Genomic DNA, 15712 nt, shown 5'->3' on the forward strand with positions numbered 1-15712 from the left:
CGTCAGAGTTTGGTTTTTTATTGTGTCTTTTTTAACATTTCCAATTCAATACATATCAAATCATATATGGATTTTTCTATATATGTATGTATGTTTATAAGAAAATAAAACTGTCCAGTAGTTGGAGATGACTAGCTCCCACTTCACTTCGATTATTGTATAAAATAACTATGTCCTGAAATTCAATAGAGACAATAGAGTTCCAAGTAGCTTCCTGCTAGATTACCTAAGGTATACAAAGTATACAAGTATAATATAACAATTTTCTAGGGTAAGCACTATCTAAAAAGGAATAGATTTGTACTTTTGATTTATCAACTGATACTTTACAATGCACGAAAGTACGTAACTAATGGTTTACAAGTAGTTAACTAAAGCTACTGTCCAATAGGAGTACATTGACTAGTAGCAAAACTGTTGGGAGTATGAGTTGAAAAAGTAAAATCAAAGCAAATTAAAACAAAATAAGTATAGTATAAGAATCTGAAGCAAAAATAATAGTTATATATAATGACATTAATTCTTTTACAATTATTCTCCCTTCCATATAATAATTGCAAAAGTGTTTACGTTTTTTAAAAGAGAAAACGTAAACACTGAGAGAAATTTTCAGTTTTAAGCAGTTCATTAGTATATTTTTCACCATCTCGCCAATGTGATGGAAATCTGCGCAATATACTGATAATAGATTTAGAAAACATAATCATAAATTTACATTTATAGGAGTGAAAAGCAAAGATATCTTCAAAGCTAAGATACAATACAATAATAAAACTCTAGAGCAATTATCGGCCGAAAGAGGCAAATGTACTCTATGTACATAGAGAGAAAAAAGACATTCTAAAATTATACACGCCTGGTACCAAACTGACAACAAAGTGTTTATAATTTTTCAATAACATCCTTATGTTATAGTTGTCAAATCAACAACAAAAATTAAATAATACACGACGTTTTCAAATCAAATGACAACGCTAATCAAAATGACAACAATGCGTTGTTGCAATGACGGTGGTTGTCAAAATGATAACTATTGTTATTTAAAACTTACACACAACTTACACATCCGTTGTCTAAATGTTAACAAACGTGTTAAGTTCACTTCTGACAACGGATTGTATCAATTTCGGTACTATTCTATAGGGTTTCCCTCTGTATGTAGCATTTCTTGATTTTATACATGTTTGGGCAAAAAAAGCTCTTTGCGTAGTTCTGTGTAGTTCCGAAAACACTTCTTTTCTCTGTTGGAATCTGATTTTGAGGTACATAAGAGAGTCCCGAGGAACTGCCTTACTAAGAATCTTAAGAAATGTTTTTTTGAAAGGTGGCTCAGCTCCCCACCTGTGATTGAAAATTTTCATCCCTGTACAATATGTTAAAAAAGTTTCTTCTATATTTTCGAAATGGATCTCAAAAATTCCATAATTTTGAGCTGATTACGGGAAAAATAACTGTAAAATAGCTTTGGAGTATTTTCCAAAAACTGATTTTTGATGGATTTTCTATTGCTGGTAAGGACTGAGGCCCTTTGAAAATATTTTTTATTTATCTCGTATTGAGTACATTAATGCATCGTTTGAGAGTTATTTTTACAAAAAAGTGGTCCACGGAACACTTTAAGGTACATGTTTGTAATTGAGCTTATGTTTTAAAAAATAATTTTTCTCAGTGTACTTCTTTTGGTCATTATCTATTTCCAATTGCAATAAATATTTCATGTTATATAGTAAGTATTTTTTTATAGTTTTTCCTATTGCATGTTGATTCTATAACTTTGTATTGACGACACAATTAACCAACATTAATCTGATTGAATTCTATATGTAATTTAGCGACGAACAACATGTACATCTGGGATTTGTGGTCGTTTTAAGAAAAGGGGAATAATAATCTAACAAGTTCTTAATCAGTAGAATAAGTTAATCATTCTAAAACCAATTTAAATGCGGAACAGAAGTATGCTTCCAAATATACTCAGGATTTACGAAAATCTCGGTACAATATAAAAGGCTTCTGAATGTTGCCGAAACAGACATTTATGTTGACAACTTTAGCAAAGAAAGTAGATTTTTGTGCTCAAGAAGGTTTTACAGATCTAAGAAAATTTGCCCTATAATCTTTTAGAAATAATCTCACAATCTATTTTATAAAAAAATGTCTGAAACTTATAAAGTATCGTTAGAAATGAAGGATATGTATATACCGGTACACAGTGGTATAGGAAAAAAAAAAGAGGGAAATAATTCGGTAACTTCTAAACGGTTAATCCGATTTTAATGAAATTTGGTATGCACAAAGAGGAGGTGTTGTCGAGTTTAGGTTTTGAATTTGGACCTTATAGGCCAACCAGGGGTCCGGCGGGGGGTCCTCAAATTAGGACACCTCGGCTATGTTAAATTTTTAAAACGATCCTATTTCTTCATTTGAGTTCCGATTTAAAAGAAATTTCGTATATAGAATCTCCTCATCGAGCACTATAAAAAATGTCGTCGTAGCAGTAAATTATCTCTTATAGTTTAGGAGATATTCGCATTTGAATATTAAAATTTTAAAATTTTTACCGTCCTTACTTTAGTTTTTTTGATAATAGCAGGTCGAAATATTTCCGATTTTCGCCATTTTTTTTATTTGCTTAACAACAAGTTTATATACCAAGCAGTGAAAGAATTATGTAAAAATCATGACTGAGTCCAAAGTTATAGGCATTTAAATTTAAAAAATTAAAAAAAGGCGATTTTTTGTCATTTTTTTGGGAAAAAAGTATCTTTTTCTTTTTAAGTTATCTAAAAAGTTTCTAAGATTTTTGGGATTTTTTAAAACTTTTTTGGGAATTCCGGGATTTCTAATAAGAAAATTCGAAATTTTTATTTAATTTTGGATTTTGAGTAAAAAAATCTACCTAACTGTAAAATTTCATCAAAAAATATTCATAAATAAAATTTTTATTGCAATTTGAAAAATTTGTATCTTCGCAAAAACTGAATAAAAAACATTTTTTAATTTTTTTTAAAAAAAGTATTCCGCGAATTTTTTAATTTTCAAAAAGTATATACAGTTTTGAAAAATAGACAAAATTACCTTTCCATTGATATATAACATGCCTACCTAATGTTTTTTAAGTGACAAATTAATTAGGGAAAACTCAACATCTTTTAGAAAATTTACCTAGCACTATTATTTTCATCCATATACATATGTAACAAATTTAAGAGTTAACCTTATGGATGAAAATAATAGTGCTAGGCAAATTTTCTAAAAGATGTTGAGTTTTCCCTAATTAATTTGTCACTTAAAAAACATTAGGTAGGCATGTTATATATCAATGGAAAGGTAATTTTGTCTATTTTTCAAAACTGTATATAATTTTTGAAAATTAAAAAATTCGCGGAATACTTTTTTTAAAAAAAATTAAAAAATGTTTTTTATTCAGTTTTTGCGAAGATACAAATTTTTCTAATTGCAATAAAAATTTTATTTATGAATATTTTTTGATGAAATTTTACAGTTAGGTAGATTTTTTTACTTAAAATCCAAAATTAAATCAAAATTTCGAATTTTCTTATTAGAAATCCCGGAATTCCCAAAAAAGTTTTAAAAAATCCCAAAAATGGGATTTTTTAGTTTTTTGCCTATTATATCCATACCAGGGGCGGGGTTATCGAAACCCGTTACAAAATGATTAAGAACATATTGGGTCATATAAAACAGGTCACTATAATTTGATATCGACTATGCGATTTGAGAATTTTGCTCAAAATTTAATTTTCCATAAAAAATAGGGTTTTTTTGGATGGACCTGGTCCCCTCGGTATCAAAAATTTTTAGGTTTTGTTTCATTTATCGTACTTTATGTAAAGTCAGCTTTCCAAAAAGTATAAATTCTATATACATCTTCTTAGAAACTTTTTAGATAACTTAAAAAGAAAAAGATACTTTTTTCCCAAAAAAATGACAAAAAATCGCCTTTTTTTAATTTTTTAAATTAAATGCCTATAACTTTGGACTCAGTCATGATTTTTACATAATTCTTTCACTGCTTGATATATAAACTTGTTGTTAAGCGAATAAAACAAAATGGCGAAAATCGGGAATATTTGGACCTGCTATTATCAAAAAAAAACTAAAGTAAGGACGGTAAAAATTTTAAAATTTTAATTTTCAAATGCGAATATCTCCTAAACTATAAGAGATAATTTTTTTTAAATCGGAACTCAAATGAAGAAATAGGATCGTTTTAAAAATTTAACATAGCCGAGGTGTCCTAATTTGATGACCCCCCGCCGGGCCCCTGGTTGGCCTATAAGGTCCAAATTCAAAACCTAAACTCGACAACACCTCCTCTTTGTGCACACCAAATTTCATTAAAATCGGATTAACCGTTTAGAAGTTACCGAATTATTTCCCTCTTTTTTTTTTCCTATACCACTGTGCGGTACTGAATCTCAGTAAAAAATTATTGTAAAAAATTCCAAATCTGATTTCCTTTTTCTGTTTCTATTTATATTTGTTTGTTAAAGCTTACAAGAAAAAAATAACATTTCATTACATAATAAAACCTAAAGGATTTAGAAAAAAATCCAATTAAAATTTAATTTCCAATATTCAGCCATAACAAGGAAAAAATCCTCCAATAATAAAAATGTTAATAAAATTAAATGGAAACAGAAAAAAAAACTAAATGTATAAACACTTACCTGAACATTGAAATCGAAGAAATATTCTGGTTGCAATGGACATGGTAGACCACATTTACAGGTACCCGGTGACAATAAGTAATCCTTTATTTGAAATGGTGAACGCAAAGTAGAACCAGTTGGACTGAAATAGAAAAAGAAGAAAAAAAACACAAACACATGAAGAAAATATGACTATAACAGAAAGGGTCAAGATAAAATTCAATAACAATTATGGTAAAAAAAATAAAAACAGCTCATGTTTTGCTACTACATGTTATGTCTAACCAGGAAGGGGTAAAACAGGAAAAAACTTGAAAACAAAATTGAAATTAATTAATTTGTTTTTCCTTGTTTTATCATACTTCCTATGCGTAGTTTTCAATTGTACATACATAGATTGAAAATCAACGATAAAGTCAGTAAACACAAATATAAACTTTCATACCACACTAACAATGTCCACCCTCTTAAACACTTTTTCCATATTTTCAACTTTAAACTTCTGCTTAAAGAGTTTAAGGCGTGTTAGCCATGTTATTTAAATTCTATTGTTTTACAGAAACATGTTTTTTAAAAAAATTTACACGTAAAAATACATAGAATAACAACATTCATTGTTTTTATCCTGTTCATTTAAAACATTTCATTTTAATACAATTTAAATTAATTACTTGTATGAAGGTTAATTAAGTCAAGTAAAGACGACTAAGACACCATGACGTCAGACCAAAAAAACCAACAAACTTCTTTTGCAAAACATGTTAAAAACAACAAGGGGCCTTCAGTAAAGGAGACAAACGACGAGGTGGTTGGTGCTGTTGATGATGGCAGTATTGTTTACTTAAGCCAATGACGATTATAAGGATTTCCATTTGAAGCAGGTGTATTTAATGTTTAACACAACAACAACAACAACCAACATTCAGATACATTTCATGTTTCTTGTAGGCGTTAATAATGTTATTTATTTAATCAATTTGCTTAAGGAGGTGCAGCAGCTTTTAAGTTGTTTATAACTGTTGAAGAATTTCATTGAGGCAAAAAGAATTCAAAATTTACATTTCTTTTTATGCTTAACGAAATTTTCAGAAACTGCGAAAATTAATTTAATAAATGGTTGTTCATTTATGTAGGTTCTTGAAGATATATGTATGTAACCTAGCTTGGATGGTTAAATGCGAATTTTGCGAGCTTTCAATTATTGTAAGGAAAATTCATGTGTTTAAGATAAATATCAATATCTAGCGTCTAGAAACACCAGAAATAGATAGATAGATAGATAGATAGATAGATAGATAGATAGATAGATAGATAGATAGATAGATAGATAGATAGATAGATAGATAGATAGATAGATGGATAGTTAGAAAGATAGATAGATAGATAGATAGATAGATAGATAGATAGATAGGTAGATAGATAGATAGATAGATAGATAGATAGTAGTTAGTTAGTTAGTAGTTAGTTAGTTAGTTAGTTAGTTAGTTAGTTAGTTAGTTAGTTAGTTAGTTAGGTTAGTTAGTTAGTTAGTTAGTTAGTTAGTTAGCTTAGTTAGGTTAGTTAGTTAGTTAGTTAGTTAGTTAGTTAGTTAGTTAGTTAGTTAGTAGTAGTTAGTTAGTTAGTTAGTTAGTTAGTTATAGTTAGGCTTAGTTAGTTAGTTAGTTAGGTTAGTTAGTTAGTTAGTTAGTTAGTTAGTAGTTAGTTAGTTAGTTAGTTAGTAGTTAGTTCGTTAGTTAGTTAGTTAGTTAGTTAGTTAGTTAGTTAGTTAGTTAGTTAGTTAGTTAGTTAGTTAGTATTAGTTAGTTAGTTAGTTAGTAGTTAGTTAGTTAGTTAGTTAGTTAGTTAGTTAGTTAGTTAGTTAGTTAGTTAGTAGTTAGTTAGTAGTTAGTTAGTTAGTTAGTTAGTTAGTTAGTTAGTTAGTTAGTTAGTTAGTTAGTAGTTTTAGTTAGTTAGTAGTTAGTTAGTTAGTTAGTAGTTAGTTAGTAGTTAGTTAGTTAGTTAGTAGTTAGTTAGTTAGTTAGTTAGTTAGTAGTTAGTTAGTTAGTTAGTTAGTAGTTAGTTAGTTAGTTAGTTAGTTAGTTAGTTAGTTTAGTTAGTTAGTTAGTTAGTTAGTTAGTTAGTAGTGTTAGTTAGTTAGTAGTTAGTTAGTAGTTAGTTAGTTAGTTAGTTAGTAGTTAGTTAGTTAGTTGTTAGTTAGTAGTAGTTAGTTAGTTAGTTAGTTAGTTAGTTAGTTAGTTAGTTAGTTAGTTAGTAGTTAGTTAGTAGTTAGTTAGTTAGTTAGTTAGTTAGTTAGTAGTTAGTTAGTTAGTTAAGTTAGTTAGTTAGTTAGTTAGTAGTTAGTTAGTTAGTTAGTTAGTTAGTTAGTGTTAGTAGTTAGTTAGTTAGTTAGTTAGTTAGTAGTAGTTAGTTAGTTAGTTTAGTTAGTTAGTTAGTTAGTTAGTTAGTTAGTTAGTTAGTTAGTTAGTTAGTAGTTAGTAGTAGTTAGTTAGTTAGTTAGTTAGTTAGTTAGTTAGTTAGTTAGTAGTTAGTTAGTTAGTAGTTAGTTAGTTAGTTAGTTAGTTAGTTAGTAGTTAGTTAGTTAGTTAGTTAGTTAGTTAGTTAGTTAGTTAGTTAGTAGTTAGTTAGTTAGTAGTTAGTTAGTTAGTTAGTAGTTAGTTAGTTAGTAGTTAGGTAGTTAGTAGTTAGTTAGTTAGTAGTTAGTAGTTAGTTAGTTAGTTAGTTAGTTAGTTAGTTAGTTAGTTAGTTAGTTAGTTAGTTAGTTAGTTAGTTAGTTAGTTAGTTAGTTAGTAGTTAGTTAGTAGTTAGTTAGTTAGTTAGTTAGTTAGTTAGTTAGTAGTAGTTAGTTAGTTAGTTAGTTGTAGTTAGTTAGTTAGTTAGTTAGTTAGTTAGTAGTTAGTAGTTAGTTTAGGTTAGTTAGTTAGTTAAGTTTAGTTAGTTAGTTAGTAGTAGTTAGTAGTTAGTTAGTTAGTTAGTAGGTTAGTTAGTTAGTTAGTAGTTAGTTAGTTAGTTAGTTAGTTAGTTAGTTAGTTAGTTGTAGTTAGTTAGTGTTAGTTAGTTAGTTAGTTAGTAGTAGTTAGTTAGTAGTTAGTTAGTTAGTTAGTTAGTTAGTTAGTTAGTTAGTTAGTTAGTAGTTAGGTTAGTTAGTTAGTTAGTTAGTTAGTTAGTTAGTTAGTTAGTTAGTAGTTAGTAGTTAGTTAGTTAGTAGTTAGTTGTAGTTAGTAGTTAGTTAGTTAGTTAGTAGTAGTTAGTTAGTTAGTTAGTTAGTTAGTTAGTTAGTTAGTTAGTTAGTTAGTTAGTAGTTAGTTAGTTAGTTAGTTAGTAGTTAGTTAGTTAGTTAGTTAGTTAGTTAGTAGTTAGTTAGTAGTTAGTTAGTTAGTTAGTAGTTAGTTAGTTAGTTAAGTTAGTTAGTTAGTTAGTTAGTTAGTTAGTAGTTAGTAGTTAGTTAGTTGTTAGTTAGTTGTAGTTAGTTAGTTAGTTAGTGTTAGTTAGTTAGTTAGTTAGTTAGTTCGTTAGTTAGTTAGTTAGTTAGTGTAGTTCGTAGTTAGTTTAGTTAGTAGTTAGTTAGTTAGTTAGTTAGTTAGTTAGTTAGTTAGGTAGTAGTTTAGTTAGTAGTTAGTTAGTTAGTTTAGTTAGTTAGTTAGTAGTTAGTTAGTTAGTTAGTTATTAGTTAGTTAGTATTTAGTTAGTTAGTTAGTTAGTTAGTTATTAGTTAGTTAGTTAGTTAGTTAGTAGTTAGTAGTTAGTTAGTTCAATCTAAAACCAGTTAGTTAGTTCAATCTAAAACCAACATAAATAAACCAATAATTTTAAGATTGAAAGATAACAGTGCCAAAGGGGCACTCTCAACATAAAGTAAAGTATCTAAACTTACAAAGATGAGGAAGGTTGGTTACATCACAAATAAATAATAATAAACCACAAAATAAGTTAATTAAATTAGATTTCAATTTCATAAGACAAATTCAAACAATTATTCGAAATATTAAGATTAAAAAGTTTTAAAATTGTCAATTTAAAGAAGTTTATCAAAATTGTAAAATGATACTACCAGCGAAAACAATGATTTTAAATGTCAATAAGTCAGTACCTAGTGGGAATTCTGTAATATAGAAGCTTTTTAGCGCTACTTTTTGTAACCATGCAAAAAGTTTACTTTTGCATTAATGTATTTGTTTGCTTAATTCTGAATTACATTAGTATTAAAATTTATTTATTTTCACACTTTCATTGTTATTGTTGACAGCCTTATCGTAGGGTGTAAGATTACAAAAAACCAAATTGCACAAGATATTAATAGTGTAAAAAGAAATTTAAATTTAGTAGTAAATTGTACACAATTTAATGTATTGTTTTCTCTGGTCTTATCTTAATGCCTGTTTCAATAAAATACTTAAATGAAAAAAAAAAAAACAAAGAAAAATAAATGCAAATTAAGAAACTAAAGTGGAGCGGAGTGAAGAAAAACTGTCTGTCTGTTCGTTTGTCATTTGTTTATTTTATTTACTTTTACTTTAATGGAAACTCAAGTGAGTCATTGATTTGAAAACGATAATTATTTAAATAAATGACTACGAGCAATGACAACAAGTTATTGAAATATTTAACAAAAAAACAATAGTATTATTTTATTATAGTATGAAGGGAAGAAAGCAGAACTATACTTCTAGATCCACATTTGAAACGATAGTAAAGTAACGCAAAATTACTTTTGGGATGCAAGTTGTATTTCCAACATTTTAATATTTATATTTTAGATTGTTTTATTTTTATGGAGAGAGAAGTTATTGAAAACTATCAGAGATATCTTAATATCTTAATAAGAATTAAAAAACAAAAAAAAAATATTTTTAATTTTCATGATATCATAATCGAAATAACTAGAGTCTGCAACAAAGTCTTATTGCATGTTTATAAATCTACAAAATTAGAAAAGACAAAATCCAACAACAACAAATAGTCAAATTTAAACTTCTGACATGAGGCCCTTAAGGTGTAAATGTCAACAACACTTACATACATACATACATAGATGTAAAAATAAAAAGATTCAGACATCAATCTTGTCATAACATATTTACCAGTAACTATGAGAATGGGGTAAAAAGTTTCTTAAGGGCATATTATGAAAAGTGCTCTTTTTATCATTCCAAGAACTTGATTTGTAAAAAGGTGATGTGTTAAGGGACAGAAAAGAAAGTCCTTACACAACTTAATATAAATATTTTTGTTGAAAATTATGCGAGTAAGTTCAAAAAGTTATTATTTTTTGACTTATTTTTATACACAGAGAAAAAATATGATTGTGGTAACTATAATCTAACAGCAACATATTATGATAAGATTTGTGTTTGTAGTCAAAACATTGTTAGTATTAAAAATATCATACAATGATAATATATAATCATAATAATATAATCATAACAATATTATATATTATCCTTTCTATTAATCATAATTTGATCTTATAACATGATATTACAACCAAGTATCACCATATACAATGAATACATGATTATAATATGTTCTGAAGTAATCATATTATGATCCAAAGTAATCATATTATAGTTTAAAGTTATTTAATATAGTTAAAAATAATCATATAGATTCATATGGTTCATAGTAATCATAGTATAATTCAAAGTAAGCATATTATGATCCAAAGTAATTCTATTATGAACCAATATAATCTTATTATGGTTTAAAGTAATCATATTTTGATTCAAAATAAATTTATTATGTGCGATCATAGTATGATTACTTTGGTTCATAATATGATTATTTAAAACCAGAATATGATTACTTTGGATCATAATAAGATTGTGTTTTAATAAAACAGGCATAGAAAACGCATATGGATGTGATTGTGTATTGGTTACACACATATATCAATATTATGTGCAATCATATTATGATTACTTTGGATCATAATATGATTGTGTTCTAAACAAACAGACATACAAAAGGGACATGGCTAGAACGTCTTATTTTAAACCTTTAGCAATACCCCTCATTATTGTATAACTTTTCAAAGGACTTTTCATACTAACCTCGTAATATTATGTATGAATGTGACTATAGTTTGAATATTACTTTTAACAATATTATAAGTAATATTTTTTTTTAGCCAACAATGTATATGTTGCTTGTAGCTATGACAATAAGTTTTTTGTTTGTTCAAAAGGTGGTGATGATGATGATGTTGTTGTTGTTATTATTACTATTGTTGTTTTAGTGTTAGTTTATACTATACATTTTCATATAATCTTACAGTAAATAGTCAACAACAAACAAATTTCATTGTTGTTTTCTGATTTTACCAGTAGCTGCACCATTTCCAATTTAAACCGACAGCTTTTTTAAAGACTCGCTGCCTTATGCAAAAACGATTATTAAAGTTAACAAAATTTTATTACACACTTTTTCCATATCAAAACAATGTGATTAAAATTTTTTTTTTAATTTTTTGTTCATTAATAATTAAACGACTTATACGTAATGAAGACGGTAAGTAGTTGACATTACAAAGTAATAAATTTTTACTTCATAATCCTTTTTTGGAAATGGTGTCTTATTATAATAATTTACATATGTTATTTTTGTCTGTATATACCAACTTATGTATACTTATGCTCATATTGTTTATAAGTATCTTTTTGAGTATACGGGCAATTATTATTGGAATGTTGTCAAAAAAAATAGAAATACAAATGTTCTTTCATATAAATAATAACGACTGACATCTCATCATCAACTGATGACAGACACAATTATCATTATTATTATTTTCTTGCCATTGTGCGATTTTGTATATTGTTTTGAACTCAAATGAATTGTTTTGAGTTCTGTTTGTTTGTCTTAACACCCGCCCACTCCCTTCTTAAGTGTTTAAACATTTAAGCAAAAAAATTATAATGTTGGTAGTATTGAATACAAAACGACAGCTACTGGGTTTATAAAGATATAAAGACAATTCTGTCTTTTGTTTCTTTGGTATTTTAATTAATAAAATAAGACACAATAAAAGAAATCTTGGGCAAACAAAACAAGCATATTGCTTAATGAAATGTTTAGTTAATTAATAAAAAAACAACATTTTAATTAAAGAAATCTCAAGCTTAAACAACTGAACTATTGCTTAATGTAATTACCGCGACTGTTTACATAAGTCATTATTTGGATACAAAAGTGTAATAGTTTTATGTTACAACTATAATAATTCCTTGTAAAAAACATTTTATTTAAATAAAAATAATAAATAAAATATTTGCATTCATCTAAAAATATTCAAATTATCTATAAAATTTAATTCAATTCATTTTCAATTTATCATCCTATAGAAATATAAAAAAAAATTAAAAGACCTCTTAAATGTAATTTATACATTTATATTTGTTGTCATCATTGTAAAAAAAGAAAATGTTAAATAAAACATTTCAATGTCTGCTCTTGAATACATGACAAGTAACTTCTTTTTATTATTATTTTAACTGAACAATGCCAATAAAAATCCAAAAGGAACGAAAAGCAACAGCAATTGTTTCTATCGCCCACAAATGTTTTCATCGTTATACAGTAATTTTATGTTGCAAACCGAAAAATAAATGGAAATGGTTATAAAAAAGGATAAAATTTTAACAAAAACGTATGGACTAATTGTTAAAATTTTTATATAAAATTTATAAAATATATGAGTTGATTGGTATATACATTAACTACGAATAATAATTTTCTCGTTTCGAGAAATTTTTCAATAACATTTTTTCTTGTATAAAAAAATGTTCTTTTTATAGACATTTTTTTTTACTTGTATAGAAAATTTTTAATAAATATTCCTTTTTTACAAAATTTTCGATAACAATTTTTTCTTTTCTGAAAAATTTTAGATAAAATTTTATTTTTTATAGAAAATTTGAAATAAATTTTTTTTCTATAGAAAATTTGGAATAAAATTTCTTCCCATAGAAAATTTTTGATAAATTTTCTCTTTTATAGAAAACTTTTTATAAATTTTCTCTTTTATAGCAAATTTTTGTAATTTTTCTATTCTTTTATAATAAATTTTTGTAAATTTTCTCTTTTATAGAAAATTGTTCATATATTTTCACTTCTATAGAAAATTTTCTTTTTTATATAAAATTTGAGATCAAATTTTCTCTTTGTAGAAAATTTTCAATAAAATTTTATAAAACTTTTTCCTTTTTTGAAAATTTTGCTGTTTTCAATAATTATACCCTACACCACTTTAGTGGGGTCACCTAGCCCCCATACAAATGATCCACCGAAAAGGCCTGTAAACCTTGTAATCAAAGTATAGGTCGCAATTTTGAAGATATTTCAATGAAATGATCATAATACACATGATCTTCTATTGTACTAGAAACGAATCCCATTGAAATGGGTAACATCGGTCCAATATTTGAGCTAGCCCCATACAATTGAACTCCCCGAGTAATAAATTTCTCGTTTGAGAAAATTTTCGATAGAATTGTTTTTTTGCATAGAAAATTTTCTTTTTTATAGAATTTTTTTTTTTTTTTACTTTTTTAGAAAATTTTAAATTAATATTCTTTTTTTTACAAAATTTTCGATAACAGTTTTTTCTTGTATAGAAAATTTAGATAAAATTTTATCTTTTATAGAAAATTTGGAATAAATTTTTTTTCTATAGAAAATTTTGAATACTTTTCTCTTTTATAGAAAACTTTTTATAAATTTTCTCTTTTATAGAAAATTTTTGTCAATTTTCTATTTTGTAATAAATTTTGTAAATTTTCTCTTTTATAGAAAATTTTATTTTTTATCTAAAATTTGAGATCAAATTTTCTCTTTGTACTGATGTTTGTAACGCACAATAATATTGGTCCTATACCCACCAATCGGCTTAGAATCATTAGCTGAGTCGATTTAGATATGTCCGTCCATCCATGTAAACCTTGTAATCAAACTACAGGTAGCATTCAATGAAATTTGGTACATGATCTTCTATTGTCTCAGTGACGAAGCCTATTAAATAATATAGTTATGATCGGTCCATTTTTTCACCTAGCCCCCATACAAATGATCCACCGAAAAGGCCTTGTAAACCTTGTAATCAAAGTACAGGTCGCAATTTTGAAGATAATTCAATGCAATGATCATGATGCACATGATCTATTGTACTAGAAAGGAATTCTATTTAAAACGGGTAACATCGGTCCAATATTTGACCTGGCCCCCATACAATTAACCCCCCGAGTAGGGCTTTTGGATTCAAAATCATGTTCAATATACTCGTATCTCGACAAAAAGCTGAAAAACCAAGTTCATGACCCTAATGAACTTTTTGATGATAGGGCCTCATTTGATCATAACTCGTATACAAAATGTTGAAAAGTCAACATTTTGCCTCAAACCTAGAACCCTAGTTTATAACAGTTTGGACTATATATTAAAATGTCCATTCCTGATTCGACACCCTCTCTTTTTTCTAGTTGTTAGTAAGATTGGCTTGGCTGCACTTTTCTGTTTTAAATATTCCAAACGTTCATTCACATGTTGGCTAAAAGTTAAAAAAACATTAAAAAATACACTGAAATATAAAAATTGTGATGATAATGAAACAGCAAAATAAATGTTTATTAAAAAAAACTCACTTACGCTCGCACTTGTGTACTTTTATTTTAAATGTTGTATTTGCTGTACGTTACTTTTTTATTATAACAAATTTTGTTTTTATACATTTAAACAAAGTTATACTGTGTTGCAAGTTAAGTTTGATGTTTTTGTTGTAACAACAACAAACATTATATGTTATATATTTGTCTGTATCTTAGTGGAATATATAAAATGGTAGCAGTAGTTGAACATTTTTATATAATATTGTTGTTTTATTTTTATGACAGTGCTTTTTTTAAATGTTTTACTTTTTTACTATTGTCAACATGTCATCAACGTATACAAATATTTGTTTCATTTTAAAATAACCCGGTGAAAATGTTTGTTTTATTTTCATTTAAACTGTTCGTTCTTCCTACTTGTTTTTATTATTTTTATTGTTATTGTAACAGTGTTTTTATTATATAGAAATGGTAGAATATTTAATTAGAAAAGTATTTAAAATTGTGGTGATTGTATTTACATCTGTGTGTGTGTGTGTTAAGAGTTATATTGAAATTTACACAGAGATACAGTTGGTATGAGTATGTATAAGTTGTATTATTAAAATGTCAGAAAATTTGTTATAAATATACAAATAATAGTTATAAAATAAAAAAAAATACAAATACACTCGGTGGCAGGAAAAATGCAGTTCACAGCAGATTTTTTAATCTTGCACATTTTCTGTATTTTAAAGTATATTCCTGCAATTCTGATACTAGTTTTCATAGTCGGCTTTTTTGCCACCCACTGTTTAATTAGTTGATTTTTTGTAGTAATAATTATAAAATATTGTTTTTTTTTTTTTTTGTCTGGACAAAAGACAGTCATTATTTATTGTAATGTCATTGCTTCAATTAGAAATAATTGTTTTGTGCCTCTTAATAACACAAGTACTAATATTTATTTAATTACATCATATAATAAAATTCCATTAATCATTCTTGATATCTTAAAAATGTTACGTGATTTTTTTCGCATACTTCTTATTTAAATTATTGAAATTGTTAAGTGGAGCAATTGTTTAAAGTTATTAAACTTTGAATACTTAACTATTTTAGTCTATAGATTCCCAGCAAAAAGTTTCATTACCATGTAAGCAATAGCATTTTAAGTCATTTTAACATGGAGATGTCATTGGTGACAACCACTTACCACAACGGCTTATAAGTAATTAGAAAAAGTAGTCAATGTAAATAGTTAGTTATTTAGTTAGTTAGTTAGTTAGTTAGTTAGGTAGTTAGTTAGTTAGTTAGTTAGTTAGTTAGTTAGTTAGTTAGTAGTTAGTTAGTTAGTTAGTTAGTTAGTTATCGTTCTTCGTTCGTTAGTTAGTTCGTTAGTTAGTTAGTTCTTTTCGTTAGTTAGTTCGTTAGTTCGTTAGTTTAGTTAGTTTTAGTTCG

At 26.6% G+C, this 15712-nt stretch overlaps 1 protein-coding gene across 7 annotated transcripts in view; it reads right to left on the reverse strand.

Annotated features, from left to right (window-relative positions):
- LOC119604173 (transcription factor SPT20 homolog) overlaps positions 1-15712 on the reverse strand; it is a 329355-nt gene that overhangs the window by 227675 nt on the left and 85968 nt on the right. For all 7 annotated transcript variants that reach the window (XM_037956656.1, XM_037956661.1, XM_037956653.1 and 4 more), the window contains exon 3: positions 4695-4818. In XM_037956656.1, the coding sequence (XP_037812584.1) occupies positions 4695-4818 (124 nt within the window). The remainder of the gene's footprint in view (positions 1-4694; positions 4819-15712) is intronic.

This window comes from Lucilia sericata, unplaced genomic scaffold (assembly GCF_015586225.1).
Source record: "Lucilia sericata isolate MDLA Ls3-8-SP2 unplaced genomic scaffold, ASM1558622v1 Contig000012F_arrow, whole genome shotgun sequence".
Taxonomy (NCBI): Eukaryota; Metazoa; Arthropoda; class Insecta; order Diptera; family Calliphoridae; genus Lucilia; species Lucilia sericata.